At 38.9% G+C, this 18,299-nt stretch overlaps 1 protein-coding gene across 1 annotated transcript; it reads right to left on the bottom strand.

Moving 5' to 3' along the window:
* Positions 1–2,112: 2,112 nt before the first annotated feature.
* On the bottom strand, positions 2,113–18,206 carry LOC145494714 (uncharacterized). Its single transcript, XM_081474279.1, has 18 exons — positions 18,033–18,206; positions 15,816–15,875; positions 15,304–15,417; positions 14,633–14,791; positions 14,118–14,238; positions 13,592–13,704; positions 13,268–13,339; positions 12,307–12,531; positions 11,318–11,491; positions 10,704–10,880; positions 10,198–10,332; positions 9,158–9,429; positions 8,536–8,617; positions 7,895–8,005; positions 7,064–7,177; positions 5,474–5,581; positions 4,731–4,829; positions 2,113–4,338 (listed from the first exon to the last, which is right to left on the bottom strand). Exons 1-18 carry the CDS (start codon positions 18,121–18,123, stop codon positions 4,223–4,225), a joined length of 2,343 nt encoding a protein of 780 aa, XP_081330405.1. The 5' UTR covers positions 18,124–18,206; the 3' UTR covers positions 2,113–4,222.
* Between the last annotated feature and the right edge of the window lie 93 nt (positions 18,207–18,299).

The following is an 18,299-nucleotide window of genomic DNA, read 5'->3' as shown; positions in this document are numbered from 1 at the left end:
GGTGTTGTGACTTTCTCCACAATTCCTTTCTCTTCTAGGTCATCCAGTTTAGCCTTGGCGTTGTCTCTCAGGGCAACTGGCACTCGACGTGGAAAATACTGCACTGGTTCGACACTGGGATCTGTGACTATGGTTGAATCACCAATATGGCCTAGCCCTTCGAAGACATTTTTGAAGTCTCCCAGAATCTGATCTCTAGTGAGGAAACTGCTTTTCAGGATCTAAATCCACCTTCAGGAGCCCCAATTGCTCACACGTCTCAGCTGATAACAGGGGTTTTTTGGAACTCTCAACAACTTGAAATCTCAGGTCCACTCGTTTGCCCCTTCTCTCTGCTGTAAGTATGGATTCACCAACAGGCTGCATCAAGGTACCATCAAATAGCCTTAGCTGAGCATTGGACTTGCACAAAGGAGGATCACCATTCTGTAACAGTTGAGCTAAGTTCCTGTCACTGATCGCGTTGCAAGTTGCGCCAGTGTCCAACTGACACACCAGTTGCTCTTGGTACTCTTCTTCTATTATGAAAGTAATACTGGATGTTAATTGTTTTCCACTTCCATTAATGGCAGTGATCTCTTCTACCTTTGACAATGATTTCTCTGAGTCATACCCCCTCTGCCTCTTCAGCCACATGAACCTTCTCTTTGCTGGCCATACACACCTTGGCGAAGTGATTGATTTTTTACAACTACGACATTGCTGACCAAAAGCTGGACAATCTGTCTGCTTGGCATGCTTCTTTTACTGACCACAATACTTGCATTTCCACGTTTTGCTTGGAAATGGTTTGTTAGGTTTCTTTTGATTCGACGTTTTTTTTCAGATATGGAGGCTTCTTGTCTTTTGTCGATTTATGTTTATCCTGGCCTAAGTTTAGTTCCTCATTGTTCTGTTTCTCATCCTTTTGAATCGAATTAAGCTGCTTATTCGTTACTTCGGTTGACTTACACATGTCAAGAGCTTTAGCCAAAGACTGACAGGATGATGCGCGTTTTCTTAATCTATTGACATAGCAATCAACAGTTTCTTCGGATGATTGAACACATGAATTAAAAACATACCTCTCATAGACCACATTTCTCTTTGGTAGGAAGTACGTTTCCAACGCTTTCAGTGCTGAAGTTATCGTCAGTTCCTCGGTGCCAAAATTTAGATTCAGAAAAATTTGCAGGCACTCCTTTCCCATAACGGAGCGAAAAGTTGCTAATCGAACCGACTGACCTTTCTGATCCAAACCCGTAACCACCTCATAATCTTGCCGTTGTTGGTTGAACAATTCCCAGTTGCTCGTGAGATCTCCACGACAAACCATAGCGCTTGGTACCGGAAAATTTGTCGGAAAACTGAAGATTTGAGGCGGAGGAGTCGGTTGTGGAGCTGGCAGTGGAGGAGCTTGTTCGGTGTCCGACATCGTTTCGTTTTCCACCCACGTGGTCGACACAAGAAAGTGGCTGTACTAACTGTTAATCACGGAAATATGGTAAGACAAGCCATATACGTAACACGATGTCAAAGCTCAACTCTTCTATCCTGCAGCCCAACTGACTATATTTTAAGCAAATCTTTCGGTAAATGATGGATGACAATTGCAGAAGGTCGGAATAAAGTGATATTCTTCGCTAATTATTTAGCGGGAAATATTTCTGACTGATGATTATTCTTGGCCTTTGCGAGACCAATTAATCAGATTTGCTTGCAGATAACAATATTCACTAAACTGGATACTGATAACAGTGTGAAAGACTATGAGAAAAATGTTTTTCTGTGGAAATGAACTGCCGCACTTTTGAGAAACAACTCCCTGAAAATGGCTAAAGTTTGGGTCACGCTCATTAACGATCCGACGGCGATATTTAGCACCTCGAGAAAACCGAAGGTACGGTGTATCTTTTGAGCTCACATAAAGTTGGACCGCTTGAGAGGCCAAAATCATGATGAAGCGATATCTCGAAGATAAACAAACGCCCACCTCGGCAAATGCCACGGTTGTCAATCTTTTTGGATAGCTTTTATACTGTGAAAAGTTGAAAGTAAACGGCCGACCTCGATCTTTTGGTCCTGCCCGGTTTTCTCTGACAATGACACATATAACTTGAAGCTGGCATCAGCTTCCTCAAGTATTTTGTTCTTCGCTTCTGCTCACAACAGATTATGACTACTGATTTGTTGGCTTAACAGGCTTAGAACAACACTTCTAATTGTTTGATTTCTTAGAATAAATAAGCTAGTCCAGGGCTCGAAATTGCGACTCACTGGTCGCCAATGCGACCAAAAATTGAGCACTGGCGACTAAATTTTCAGAACTGGTCGCCAGCTGGCGACTCGCGTTTTGTCCAATAACTAAAGAAAACCACGACATAACTTTTGTTTTTAAATCTTTATATTAGGGAATCAATCGGATATGGTAGCTAGTATACAACTCACCTTTCCGTCCCCAGTAAAATAATGTCTGGATATTGCAAGATAATGGAAAAAATTGAATGTAATTTGACACGTCGACACCGCGTTCACGGCGCGCCATATTGTTTCAGCGGCTTCTTCCGAAACTGGAAAGGTACTTCATGTATGATACCTTATAATGTACCGTTATATACACCTTAGGACCAGAGACATGTCACCTGAGAACAACGGTAGCTTTATAACTAAGTGTTACTCGTGTTGTTTCTACTTGTTTTCGCTTTTCAATTGTGACTTTTCTTACATGCAAAGTAACGTATAATATCGTGTTCTTGTGTTAGTTATATATAAAATAAGTAGGCGACCAAAATTTACGATCTGGCGACCAAAATTTTTCCGTTAGTCGCCAGCTGGCTCCCGAACGAAAAAGTTAATTTCGAGCCCTGTAGTCTATGGAAGGGGATGAAGTGCTACATATAGGTCGCCCCTTTCCCCCATGCCATAGACTCACATGGCCAGCTATCTTGCCAGAAAGGGTTCCCCCGGATAGCCTTGTTACCAAGGAACCAAATCTCTGCTGTTTGTTGTTGCCCAGGGGGGGCTGGGAATTAGGACCCCAGGGAGAAGATTAGAAACCTCTAAGTAGCCTGCGGACTACAGGGACTCCTGGAAGGGAGGGAGAGGATTATGACCTCGCAGGGCCTGAGGATTAGGACCCAGCTGTTGTTGATTAATAATAGTCTTATTGTTTAGGTCCTCTCCTTGCCAACCACCTGAACCTTGTCATCCTGTAAGATTCCTGCTGGCAACTCGAGCATCCCCTGCCCCTTTTCTCCCATCAAAAGTTGACGTTGTCTTGTTTGGTTTTATGAGTTGGGAGCATTAACAGATAATAAACAATTTACTAAACTACCTTTCTACCAAGCTGTACTACCAAGCTGTACTGGGGAATATTAGTTTTTGTGGGGACCTTGCTGTGCTCGGTTCGTACTACCTGCCACGATCACGGGCCAAGTGAATATCCCCCAGTACGACCCTCGCGCCCGGTTAGTAAGGGGTTAATATGCCTTTCAGCTGCTGAACGAGAACCTGGAGGAATGCCTTAGTAAATAATACCTCAAACAAGATCGTTTACAAATTAAGACAGTGGTAACATTCCATGATTTATTGTCGAATATCCCACAAAATACTAAATTGCTGATTACACTTATGCTTTCAAACAGGAAGTCATGTTTGCGTAGATACTGGTATTGACATGCATTTTTCCGTATTCCTCAATTATAAATGTTAAGTAATACAGCAGGTTACAATATACTCAACAAAGTATCCGGCTTTCGATTTGTTAGTGAGGACAGTAGTAAAAGACGCTCAATGGGCTCGTAGCCAATTAGATTTTGTGGGTTACGTGGGCCGAGTCCGGAATTCTGATTGATCCATTCAAATTTTCCTGTAATCTGATTGTCTACGTGCCCAATGAGCGTCCTATACTACTGAGAAGTGTGCCTTGCAAGATCAAAAGAAACATTACAAAAGCTATGCAAACATGGTTGAACATATGGCAAGAATAGGCGAGTGCGGGAAGAAGTTTTTCACATGCAGTAAGTAGCGTATTGGGTGAGGCCAAATTTCGTTGAGGATATTATAAACAAAATCGCATATGAATTGCTCGTGCATTTCGTGATTTGTGGCTTATTAAAGTTCTTAAACTGTGCTCAAAGTTTGTGTAATTTTAAGAACTTTTAAAACCTCACTCACAAAATGTACTCTCGTTCATATGATTTCCTACAAATAGCAGCACCCAGCCCGATGCCTTAGCCCGTCTCTAACATACAGCACAGCTTTTTTTGCAGTAATTAAGCATGTACGCAGAGTTTGAATTACAGTTACCAAGGGACGCCCATGCGTCACAGCTTTCAGTCTTGTCCCAATTCTCGCATCCTTTAAAAAAGGAAAAGAAATGTACGGTAACGAAGTTGCCAAACAGCCCATCACGAACGGGCTCATACCTCTTTGCCTATTTCCTCGGCTGATATATTTCTCTGGCTGCATAATCGACTGCTTATTAACGAGTTTCTCAGACTACTATCTTCTCTTTTGTGACTGATGATGCATTCATTACGAATGTCAGGAGTCTAAGTAGCAGCGAGGTGATAACCATGTTCTGGTAACAGTAGGTGAATGAACTTTTAACCAAGACTAACAGAAAACAGTGTTAGTCGAGCTACACAATTTACCTTGAACATGAAATTTACCTCAATCTTGAGAAATAATTTGGGTAATAACGTGAATTTCACACTGCTATGTTATCATTTAAAACAGGATATACTTACGGCAAGAATGGCAACAACTTTCCAACATAAAAGAAGGATTTTTGCCGCACTCTCCGATTTGCGCCCACGAAGGACACGAAGAATCGAGGTCCTTGCAACCTGGAAGTTAAAAAACAAAAATACGAGCTGCAACGCTCAATCACTGAAGTAGGATGGACTTACTAACTCTGTGAAAGAAAATTAGGGTAATGCACTTTATAGAGCAAAAAGCCACACACAAGATATCATACAATAAATACTGCCCAACGAATTTGCTTATATCCCCCATCAGGAAACTAAGAAAAGTCTTGATCCAGAACTGTGAAAAAATAACTACCACGGTACGGTGATAATATAAAGCGAAAGATTTGGACAAGATTTTAGGAAATCCTCTTCGTTCTTGAATGAGTTAAATAAGTTGGTGGTCCCCTTTGTTCCCTCTTCAGTTCATCAATAGGATATTTTTTGCTCGTCTTGGGAGATCGTTTTGGCGAGGGTAGTTCTCAAAGAACTGTTGTTGGTGATTGACGTCTCGACAAACTGAGCGGAAGTCATCCCTAGGGTGTCGACTCTGAAGATGACTTGTGCAAGAAGCCCCCCTTCCGAGAAATCTGTTATTTAACGTTTATTTAGCGTTAATATATTTCAAACATACTGCTCAATACCTAGTTTGCAAGGTAATTCTACGAGGCCAGGAGGCCTGTGATATCATTAATATCTACGGCATGGACTGTGGTGTAAGTAATAAATATTAATCAACATACCGCATACTTTACAGCTTAACTGGCAGTTCGCCAACATGAAGTCAGGGTTCGTGTGGCAATAACCACCTGTTGACCATGCGGGACAACTGGTAGACTCGTCTTTGCATCCTAAAATGTACATTAAGGGCAATCAGAATCTCGAAAATTCAAAACCTAAATGCATGTTAAAACTCATGGAAACCTTAATGCAACGGTCTTGCTTTGTTATAACTTAACCTTTAAGTGCTACGGAAGTTAATCAAAGTGCTCTATGCGCAAAACTCGTGAATGCAAAAGGTAAATGAAATTATGTCAGGAGCTTCTGACTATGTTCCTGATTATGTATATAATCAATGATGTAATTTTGTCTTTGATTAGCAAGCTTTGCGTATAAGTCAGAGTATAAGTAGAAGCTGTTTGCTATAGTACCAAAGAAACATTTTGGATAAGGATGCATGAAAATTGAAATGAACATGTCGTTGCATTGAAATAAGGCCATGGAACTTGATTCCGTAAGTGGGGTAACTCACCTAGCAGTGGTCAAAAACTAGCCTGCGTTTACATGCAATTTAATCAGCTCCGCCATCCTAGAGTGAACTTCCTCAATAGGGCGTAATCTATCAGTTAATTTGAGCAGTTTCAATCCCAGCTCTTCCAGGCAATAACTGCATGGGTATTTGTTCAGTTCCTCATTGTGGAGGGCCATTTCAAATTTTATCACCAACCCCAGCACATTTGGCACGATTTTGGGTTTGGTCTCGCATGTATATGATGTTTTCCAAGAAAGTATGATCATTCTCACTTTTGTTCTCTTATTTATTCATCTCCTGTTGATCACATGTGGATCAACAACGTGACATGCTGTTAGCGATTACGCTACGATTCTAGCCAGTTATAACGCAATGTAAGAAAATGGTTCGAAAATTGCTGCAAATGCCACGGGTAGAGAAGTGGCCTACGTTTTGTTTGTATTGTGTTATCTGGATCTCCCGTAAAATACTAATCATTTTTATTGAAGCAATAACCTTAAATAAATACAACAAAAAGCATTAATTTTCACCAAACCGAATTACTTTATCGGCCGTAGCTTAACCAATCCTTAAAAAAAATGGAATCGAATCTCGAAGCCTTTTGATTTCTGATGTCCTAAAAGCTGCATTAAATCGGCGATCTGTATTCAAAACCCTTATCTCGACGCTGATCCTAATGTCTTTTCCGCCATCGTAGGAAACAAAGATTCGCCAGGTATTCACAAACAGCAAGGTTTTTCTTGACTCCCTACCCGATGATTTTCTTGGGGCAAATACTGTAGCAAATTCTGTTCGCTTTCCTAACCACTTCTACCCCCTTCCCAAAACACTATCAAGCACAGAAATTCTCGGATGTACAGGAATCGACCGACCGAGCGAGAGACTAATTTCTATTAACCACTATAACCATTCACGAGCTGGTAGTCGAAACAGAATTGCTGTGACTTCCATGTTTCTATAACTTGACAGAGACATGGGGAAAATGGGTGAAATGGGACGATCGAATGGCACGAATGGGACGAATGGCACGAATGCTGGTTTCTAAACTGATTTTTTTAAAATTTCGCATTCTCATACTTACCGCAGACTCCACAGCTCTTCGCGCAGTTATCTATCATCCATGAGCTTGTTTCACATTCACCATAAAAGGCCCACTTGGGACAGTTGATAAGGTCAATGTCCTTACAACTGACGGCTAAACAAAAAAAGATATCTATTAATTTTAATTAGAAAAAAAAAAAAATCAAGGCCTGCTCGCAGAAGCTGCTCTGTTTAGTCTTCTGTGATACTTCTAGATTTTGTCGTAAAGCGGGAAGCAAGAACATGAAACAACTTGAAGTGAAATGATAATTAAGATGACCAATTGTGAAAAAAATCAGACCATTTAACGCGATATTATAAAGGTAAAAGTAAAGTCTGCATACGACCCAAGTCGCTCATAAGGAGGGAGCTTATCCCAGTTTCAGTAGCATGAAGCGACCAGGAGTATTTCTACTCCCCCCTAGATGGGATGCTAGCCCATCGCAGGGTTACCTCCCAGCATTGAATTTGCCGTTACCCATTTATACACATTGGGTGGAAAGAGGCACCGTGAGAGTAAAGTGTCTTGCCCAAGAACACAACATAATGTACCCGGCCAGGGCTCAAACCCGGACCGCTCGCTCCGGAGTCGAGCGCACTAACCATGAGGCAACCGCGCCTCCCAGCACGATATTATGTATGAGGCAGTGGCACAAAATTGACATTATTACTGATGTTGATGATTTCATCGCGGTTGTTCAAGTTTTAACATCCATTTGGTTCCAGGATTATTTTAACTTAGACAGCTGGCTTTACCATTCTTTTACTCAATTTAATGTACAACTTAACCAAATAAAGACACGCAATATTATTTTTATTGTACTATACATACGACATGAGTCGCAGCTTCTTGGGCAAAAATCTTTCATCCATTGTTCGTTGGTTTGACATTCGCCCTGCGAGGCCCATGTTGGACAGCCACTGTAATAGGTATCCTGACAATCTAATTAAAACACTAAAACAAGTGAAAACAAGAGAAGCAGACTCCCGCCGTTTTCAGCAGTTGTAAAATTAACTTACGTAGAATAAACATTTCCCAAGGCCTCTCTAGAAGTTTCCTTATGGATCCCCTCAATGTCTCATGATGAAAAAAGCGGCTGGGATAAATCGTGCGTTGGAACGTGACCAACTTGTTTCACTAAAACAGAACTCTATTTGAAAGTCTGAACCTCAACAACCAGAACTCGTAATTAGTCAGGTTGTGTATATGCTAGCTGACCTAATTTTCTTACAGTCAATTCGCCGACCTGCATGTCAGCTACCTGCCATAGACCGACAGACTACTTACCGACAATCATGCCTATCCACCTGCCCGCCTGCTCCCCTGCCCGCCCACCTGCTTATCTACCTATCTGCCAAAGCTATCTACCTGCCTGCATGCCTACCCGACCTAATTTTGAAACCAGCGCTTCCCTTCTTTTGTCGTTTACGGAATTAGAAATACATTTATACCTAAGGGCTCACTATACTAACCGCAATTTCCAGGGTCAATAAACACGTCATCAATAGCAATATCAGAGTAACCTGTATTACCAATACGGGCTTCAATCGTCAACTGAAATAAAAACCAAATTACTTATTGTTTGAGTTTGTCCTGAAACGCTGTTCAAGGAGAGTTGCGTGACAATGGGAGGAAGGAGTGAGTAGATGAGGAAATCCAAGGAAAATAACTTTTTTAGGCCTCTTGTTGCTCCTATGAGAAGGTATGAGATGACCTTACTAGACGTTTTAAAAACTTTAAAGACTACTGAATTTTCTGGGGATAGTATTGACTGCAACTACGTTGATGTGGTGGACTTGTATTTTTTTTTTTTTAATTTTTCTATGAATTGACGAAATCGCGTGCTAAGGTCTTTCTTCGAAGGAAATATTCGAACTAAATATGAGCTATTAACCTTCAGAAGAGAATAAACAAGTTTATTTAATTTATTTTTTATTTCTACCGACTCTCGGTGCTGAAATTACAAAATTCCTTACACCTACCTTTATTTACCTAAATTTAACTAATTTCACCTTCAAATCACACCCACAGATTGGAAAAAAACAACCAAAAACTTACGCCTTTTCATCGTTCCTTCAGTGGACATATACACACCTTGTATCTAACATCAGCATCAATATTTTTGGTTGCACCTTTCCAGCCGATGCCTTTATCTCCATTCTCGTAGAATAAGAGATATGAGGTCTTTCCTTCCAGTTCAATTTGGACCATCAGCTCTCCCATTGTACCTCCATACATGGAGTAGAAGAACTTCAGGCACTGACCGTCAGGATCTGGGTTCAGCCACGGACTCCTTAGCTTAGCGTTGTTATTCGCCGATGCTGGAGCAGATGATTCGACATACAGGTAGTAACCTTGGCTGTTTCCTTTAGTAAGAAAATAGGGCATAAAAGCAGTGAATGTAAGAATTTCTGTGCCAACAGATCCCAAGATTGCAAGCCTTTAACGTACGTATGGTAATAGTTGGTAATATGTTAACAATACATGGATTAATCTGTTCAGTAAAGAAGCGCAGAATTCCTTTTCGGATTTAAGAATCCAATCTTGGATTTTCATAAAGAAACACACCCTTAGTTTTATTAGTGATCCCCTGCTTATAAGCCCATCTACGTGTAAACAAAAAAAGCAGCCCTCGGGTATAAGCCCTCCTCTACCTTTTCTTCGTACGTAAAACATGTAGAGTGCAAAACAATATATTTTTTCTATCTTATCAAATACCATTAAAGAAACTCCACAAGCGTACAGCTACTAAAATTCGAGCAACTAGGTGTAATTCCGGAAAGCGCCATTATGAGGAAGCTTAATACAATGACGACTGTGTTTTGCACATTTGTTTCCTTACTTGCATGATGTACGTATTGGAGCTTAATCAAAACCAGTTAATAGTAAAATCTGCTAGATTTTGGTCTCAAGTTATCTCAAGTTATAGCTCATTTTGAAAGTTGTTTTTCATTCACTTATAAGTTCCTCTTCCCAAGAAATTAGCCCCGTATTATGAGCCTCCCAGACTCTTTATGAAGTTATATCAACGGAATTTTACGGTTTGTGGTTTTTGCCCATCAAATGAAAAACTTCACAGTTTTGCCAGTTAAAAGTCTGTAAACATATGTTAAACATATGTTAAATCGTATTACCAAGCGTGTGGTCTGAGTCTGGCCCAGTGTTCGCGCTGGAAGTGAAGCCCTGATGAATCTCCCAGTTAAGGATGTCGTCCGAGTATTCGTTTGCCCACATTCCCATACTGGATTCAAAATCGGTATCATCAAAACCTAGAAATGAGCAGAAAGAAACTTTAACGGTTGGCAACCTCTTTTAATTGAGGAATTCTTCCTTTTCTGAGAAGATTCTGCGGCAAAATTTGTTATGTGAATAAAAATCTTGTGGGTGGTCCAGCGAGATAATAACGCAAGAAAAAAAAAAAAATTTTTAACTCCAATTCTATTTCTTTGGCATTAGCATACTTTTCTCAATGTTTTGTTCTAGTGAACACCAAGCCGTCTAGAAATCATCTGTGCTCTGAAGTGATATACTCTTTTAATGTTAATGACCGTCTACTGTTTAGTGAAGCGCTTCAAAAAACCACATGCTGGTTTCTAAAGAGTAGCTAGCGCACATGCGCAGTTTTAAACACGATCCTTACCGAGGACACATCTCTTCATAACACAACCATCTGACTTGGTTGACGCTCCTGGACAGTACAGACCTCCACGCATGGGCTTTGGATCGTTGCATTTCCTAAATCTCGTTCTATAACCGTCACCACATGTGACACTGCATTTCGACCAATCTGACCAGCGGCCCCAGTGTCCGTCGATAGCTAAAGCGATCGACAAAAGGGAAAGATTAATCTAGCAGTGTGCTCACATATAAGTTCTACAATAAGGTGCAGATTTGTTGCCTACAGTACAGGGCCGTTTTCTTCATGTGTTACGAATTTAGTTATGTCCTTCTGTGGACCAAGATTCCTTCACAAGAAGTGACACGTTGCCGTTTAAAACTGAAGGGAACAGCGTTGATAACTCATGAGACGGCTTTAGAGCTACATTTCTTCTTAAAGGCTTTGTCTTATACCTACTGAGCCAAAATTAGAAGGGAAAATGATTAAAGCTCTAGGTTTTTAAGTTTAATTTTTGCGTGTTTCGCCTGATGGAATGAGAAATTCGAAAGGGGAATCGATAAATAAAGAAGCAATAAAATGACGGCAAATGCATTGCAGACGGACTGCAAACAGGCTGCTACATAATGTTAGAGTACCTGGACAATCACTAGCTGAGCACGAAACATTTTGTCTCTCGATACCATAAACATTAGGTGATCCAGCACATGACTGAGGGTTCCCTGCATTGTAACAGTATCGCTCTCTGCTTTTGTAACAGTGCTCATCACAAGGGGTGTAGTGTGACCAGGATGACCAGCCGAGCTGGGTAGCTGAAAAAAAAAAAAAAAAAAAAAAATACAATAAAGAGTGTAAAATATCTTGAGCTTAGGGTGGAAGGTATCAGCAGATGTTCTAAAGTGTGATCGTTTGGCTTAGAGTAACACTACCAGCCAAAACACGTCAGGAATTGCAAAATACCCAAACTTGTACATGGTTTTTGCACTTTCTATTTAGCCACCCCGAAGCGAGATTCTTGAAGGCCTTTCAGATTAAGAATTCTCGAAAGTAATGTTGGAATACAAGACTGTTGCTAAGAAACAGTACTTAGGATACTCTTGGACTTAGGAAGGAATAATGAATTCAGTCCCAGGACAAAAAGAAACCGCGCAAATAAAAACCTCTTTCAACCAGAATAGGAAAGGATCAACAAGTGACTGAAATGTAAAAAAAACACTTTAAGATATGACTATGGCGCGGAGAGGGGGAGAAAACGTTCGCGTGTAGGAGTGACAGGAAATTCGAAGAATCATCAATACTTGAATCAAAAGTTATTACCAAAAGTGCTGACTATATATTTTAGACTTGGGGCACCCCTTAAACGCGTGCATGAAATCCCAGCTGTAGGATACAACTAAAAAAGGAAATAAATGTTCTATCGCGCTTTAAGTGTATTGCATGCAGGTCCAGGTGAATCTTCATTATCTGTTTTTTTTTTTTTTTTTTGTCTAGCATGGTTTTGCATATAAATAGTCTCTGGTCGAACATAACAGATATCAAAAGATCGAATTTCTTTGCACTTTTAAACTCAGTGGAAATCAAAAAAAAAAAAAAAGAAAGAAAAGAAACAATAAATTGTATTACTTACTTGAGGTACAGTCGTAGAGAGCATTTATTTCAATGATGTCTTTTTGACTCAGTTTTTTGTCGTTCGTGCCAAACTCCATAGCCTCGTTGTAGGTGTTCACAATTGTTGGTAAGCCATTCTTAGTAAACGCCCTTCGATCATAATGCATGATTGATTCATAATCGTAATCCTTGCCCAAGTCATCAATTGTCAGCCAGCTGTACTTGTCAAATTGATCCGAAAATCCTGCAAAAAAAAAAAAAAAAAAGAATGAACTGAGCATCGATCAGTTAATGAGAATGGGCAAACAAACTAAATCATTAAAATGCCATAAACTTCTACACTTGGGAACATTGAAATAACCGGCATTGAGTGGTATCCTTAAACGTCAGTAAAGTCTTGCTCATTTTTCCGTTTACTCTTTTGTTGGTTTAATTTGTAGAGGCATCAAACACTCGAGATAGTGTTTTTGAACACTGCCTTGTTATTTTTGTTTGTTTATAAACACTGCCTTAAAAAAGATCGATTATTTTTCAGTCCCCTTATTGATGTTTCGAAGAACGTTCTCACACTCGTTAATAATTCATCAAGTTTAATGAAAGGAAATATCAGATCTTTACTTTCTCCACTTACTCCTTAGTTTAGTTCTCAATGAGACACTCAAAATTTCCAAACACCTTGAACTTTAACAAAAACAGTCCTCTGTGTGTCTTATTTCCAACTCTATTCTTATTGATAACATTAAATTATTCTCTCGGCCTTGACATTTTACATGAAACACTGTTAACAACAGAAGCTTTTACTTTGTTTGTTTGTTTTTTCTTTTATTTTGTCTTGTTTTTGTATTTTTACATTTCAGACAGAGAAAGCCACATGTATAATTTCAATGGGTGAATCAGAATACCAATGACCATTTCAGCTCCTTTCATAAATATTTTCATAAATCAAAACTGAAGTTTGATATGTTAGATTTTTGTCTGACCTTCAAGAATGTTCTCCCAGTTTATCGTCACAAACGAGTCTCTATCTCCGCGAGATTGTTCATGGAAAAACCCTTTCAAAATAAAACGCAAATATGTATAAAGAAACATTCATTAAGATAATTAACTGTAAGTTAAGGTTATAGTATTTTAATGCGCCTCCTGATTTCAAAAAGTCGTGATCATCATCATCATCATCATCATCAAGATCCTTGGCTGACTGTCATCTCACAGGTTAGGTACAATGATCAGGAGAAAAAGCGAACTGATAACAGTTTATTAATGCGGTTGTTTAGATGATTCCATGGTATTATCAGCCAACTTACCTATAGCGTGCATGAGCTCATGAATTATGGTACCCACAAAGTTACAGCCGTCTCCTATCGATACCTTCTGTGAACCTGGCTCGGCGTATTTTTTTCCAACTTTGCTAGAACATCTAGTGGAAAAAAGCACATTTATCTCAAGTAAGCATGAGTGTAGTCATAGTTTGGTTAGTTTTTGACCAGTATAGCATATGACTCAACTCAACTCAACTGTTTTTACGATAACTGCAGAAATTATCGCGCGCTCATTGGCCAATTTTCATTGTCAATAAGCGGACAGACACATGAATTTATAATTTATGCAATGCGTGGACGAGCGAGAACTGGCAATATTTTGACAATGTTATGACGAAATTCATGATCAATAAGTGAAGAGACCACTATGTCACTTACTAATAAAATAGCTTCGAATGTCGTGCCAGTTACTGCAATTTTTTTCTGCTCTTGTGTAATACTATCCCAATTGAACAACACAATGCAAAAACAATGGTATTCTGATGTCTTTCAGCAAGAGTAAACGACTTACCCGTAGTCGTTGCCGAATAGAATGTAGTTTTCATACGAATAGTAGTCGTGTAGCACAAATCTCAAACAGGTGTTCTCATGAAAATTTTTAATCGCTTCATTGAGGTTTGACGTGATGTGACCTAAAACACAAAAGCTTTAGATTTTAAACGTTAGGCTTTTGAATTAAGTTCTAGGGATTAATTCAAGGCTACTAAAGTTCTCCCTACAGACAGTTATACATCGACGACACATCTGTCACGAATAAAACCACTGACCTCTAACATGAAGTTTTCTCATGGGTCACGGTAGTGTTTTTGGGAAAACGAGCACAAAAAAGTATCAACTCCAAAACTCCAGACATGATAAATGCCCATTTCAGTAAATATTTCATTCTGCAGGGCTTTGCTTAATTGTACAATAAGTACAATGACTTCATTGACCAACCTTAATAGGTGAAAGACCATGGAATGGGGGAATGGGTGAAACAATTTTCAGCATATGAATACTTGATAAGAAATAATAATTGTTACGCACTCATGTAGCTGGGAACAACATAAGGAATGATTCTTGATGTCCACAGCCTTTTCTTCTGCCTCGTAGCGTTTCTCTTTTTTCTTTTCTTCTTTTCACGAATTAGTTCCTCCAAATCAGAATCCAAGATAATATCTCCTTGGTAAAGTTTCATCCTTTTTCCTGAAAAGGGTCGTTGGAATACGTTAGTCTTCCTTAAATCCTTTCATTTTCTTTTTTTGGGTGTTTCTTTTTCATTCCTTCTCTGATTTGTTAAGTTCCAAATAATGGAAGTCAGCAGCATTTCCTTCTCTCAAAATTTTTCTTGATAGGATCAACTGACTGTTAAGGAAGGAACCAAATCTTGGAGTACTCGCCTCTGTGAACAAGTGTCTCTCTGATTCAGTACAAGATGCAATCATTCGTTACACTCAGTGAAACAGACAGAAAACCGAGAAACAAGTAGGATTTTAACATGAAATTTGTGCTAAAGGCAACTTGTTGAATTCGTTATCGTATTGAACCCAAAACACAGTTGAAAGTCTGGTTTTCGGTTAAAATAAAGCTCGTTGGACAGTTAGCTATTTCGTTTCTACTGTATGTACCTTTTTACTAGTTGATCGCTTTCTGACTATAGCGATACTACACTATAAAATTTCAAACAATATAATCTTATATGTTATGCGGCGGGATACCTTGATTAGTTTTAACAATTTCTTCAAACATTGTGTCCCTCTTCTCTCTTGCCTCTTGTCGTTTCATGTGAGCCATATTAACAGCGATGATTCGCCCAAATGCTGTTTCGAACTCTAAAATAAATAGCGTGTGCCATCAGCAAATTTCCCCCATTCTTTGATTGAAGAATGGTCTTAGTGTGGGTCAGATTGTCTGTGACTTATCAAAAAAGCAATTTCCCTTGAAACAAATTACGTTACATAGTGTAGACAGTTACAAATATATGAAAGTTATTCAACGCTTTCTCTTGGTGTACCGTGGAATATCCCACTTTTCGCTCTTACTATACCACGAAAAAGCGTTACATCACCATTTCATTCTTTGTCATAGAAATTACAGTGCCACTTAATTACAATGCAACATAACCACAGCGCGCGATGAAAATGTTGGTTTTAATACCATCCAATACGGTCAATATCCTGCATTCTGATTTGGTGTGAGTCGATTGGCACAGTAATTGAACGTAAAATACCTCTGTTAGCGATGTCTTTGATGTTTTCTGCTTCCCGTGTGTCATCTTTGTCAAACTTGTCTTCCGTTTATTGAAGAGGATGCACAAGGAAGAAGTATTTCAAAATAGAAAAGAAAGAAACAGAGAAAAAACATAGAATAAACATGGCTGTGAACGTATCACTTTTAAACATATCGTTCCTATACAAAAACAAACATACAACAGACGTCACTTTGTTTATGCCAAGTTGCTACAGTACTATACAAGGGCTTCGTTCACTTTGTTACAAAGTTGAACCTGGTTAATACCGACACCAAAGAAACACGCAAAAGTGTCTGTGTCACCTTGGTGTCCGAATTGAGGGGATCTCATGATAAACGTAAAACATGTCACTAGGTTCACAGGACAAGTGGCACTTATTTGTAAAAAATGAAGATATATATAGCAGGCAGTAAACTTATGTCTGCATTAAGTGGGCTAATGTATGCATAAACATGTGAGGGTAATTTCGCAGGAACAAATAAAATTGTCCCTAAGAAGTGGGTGTTCGTATTAAGCTGGTGTCCGTAAAGCGGCGTTCCAGTCTAAAACAAGAAGAACAGCCCTGTGAAAACACTTTGCTACCGATGATGTGCATATGATTGTAATACTCACTTAAAACGTTCAAGTAAAAAAAAAGAAAAACATCAATGGAAAAGAACTGCAATTAATTTCCCTCCTTAACATCTTACGAAGTTCGTAAAGGGAATACGGGTGAACTGAATATGACGTTCTTCAAAACTAAATATTTTTATTTTATTTTCTCTATTACTCATTGTGAGCAAAACCAAAAAACGTAAAAGGTGTAGAATGAAGCTCAAGTGGCGCACTTTTTTGTGAAATTTGTTAATCTAGGGGAAAGGTTAACGTTAGGTTAGCGGGGAGGCTGAAGGTGGAGAGCAAAATTCTCTATATTGAATTACTCCAGTCGACAAACCCTCATTTGCAGTGCTACCACTGTCTTTTACTCACACCAGTTCTGATACAAATTTCCAAAGAATAATCTCAAAGCAAAATACACATTAGGGTTTAAATTCGCAGCTGAAATGGTTAAGTTTCAAAGATAAAACATGTATCACATGCAACGTAGGGAACTGAACACTTCAACACTACGTGGAATGCTGGTTTATCTCTAGTAGCCGTGTAACTTATAATTAGCTGTAACATTTTTGTAAGATTGTCCTAAAACATTCGTTCTTGCAGCACTTCGGCTCCACCGCCTGATTCCCATTTATTTGGGTTTTTTGAGGGAGATGACCTGCTATTTTCAATATTTTTTCCCTTAAGACAGGATTAACAGCTATGTATTTATTATGTATTTATAGAATCTCATTTCCTTTCTCTCGTGGCGCTTTGATTTCATATTTATTTTGTGATTTTAGCAAAAATTAGCAACTAACATCAATTAAAGCCGACATCTGTCATTGCAAACAATTCAACTTGATAGTAGATGAGACATATTTCCTCATATGTGATTATAATTAACATTCACGAATTATGACCTATACAGAACAAAAAACAAAAATTGGTTTAAATGCTTATCTTTTACTTTAATATTCAATGTTGCAGTTATCGACCTTGTAGGTGTCGTAAAATCGCTTGCTGTCACTAATCTGGAATGTTTTACTAAAACCTTCATGATCAGTTCACTGTTTAGATCAAATTTCTGGTTGTGTCCGTATTTTTTACAGGCTTATGTAGAGCAGAATTAAGATAGATATGTGATAAACTCAAGCTGTCCTTCTTATGTCCTCGTTTGTTAGAATAACTATAAATAATGGTTGCGGTGAGGTTTGCTACTTTTTTAGAAGGGAATTTTATTTCGTCGGTGAACCCTCTGAGCTAGACTGATGTAAAGTTTCTTATAAATATTTACTGGTATTCTTGTTTAAGACTCCGGTAGGAGAGATTCGCGAGAAGCCAAGAACAGTATCTAGTCCAGGAAAAAATTCAAAGGTGATGGAGAAAAAAGTGACTGTTGATTACCGCTTAACTGGGTTACCAACACCAAGAATATAGTCTTCTCGTTCCTCTAAAAAGTTTAGCGTACTGCTCGTCTCACTGGTGACTTGTGCAAATTGTTATCGTCGCCATCACTATCACTGTTTTCTACTCTCGTTTTTTGGAAATTTTCCATTCTTTATGAAACACAAATGTAGAAAAATTGGTTAGTTTGAAAGACTTTAAAATATATGTTACCCTTGTCTGGTTTTTCCCCCTCTAAGACGCGGGAACTGACTCCAGCTGTAAAGAGAAGAAAACATAACACCAGCAACACAAGCCTCCCCATGTCACTTGTTAGCAAAAGCTTTACATGGAGCTACTGCTAACAAATATACCCTCTCAATACATATGTAATGCCACAAACATTTAAGAAAAACATACAATGTAAGAAGCAATAACTACAGAATAAAGCAAATATGACATAAATACAAAAATAATACTATGTTTTGAGGAATAACATTT

This window comes from Orbicella franksi, chromosome 8 (genome assembly GCF_964199315.1).
Source record: "Orbicella franksi chromosome 8, jaOrbFran1.1, whole genome shotgun sequence".
Classification (NCBI taxonomy): Eukaryota; Metazoa; Cnidaria; class Anthozoa; order Scleractinia; family Merulinidae; genus Orbicella; species Orbicella franksi.
This window is presented reverse-complemented; position numbering and strand designations above follow the sequence as displayed.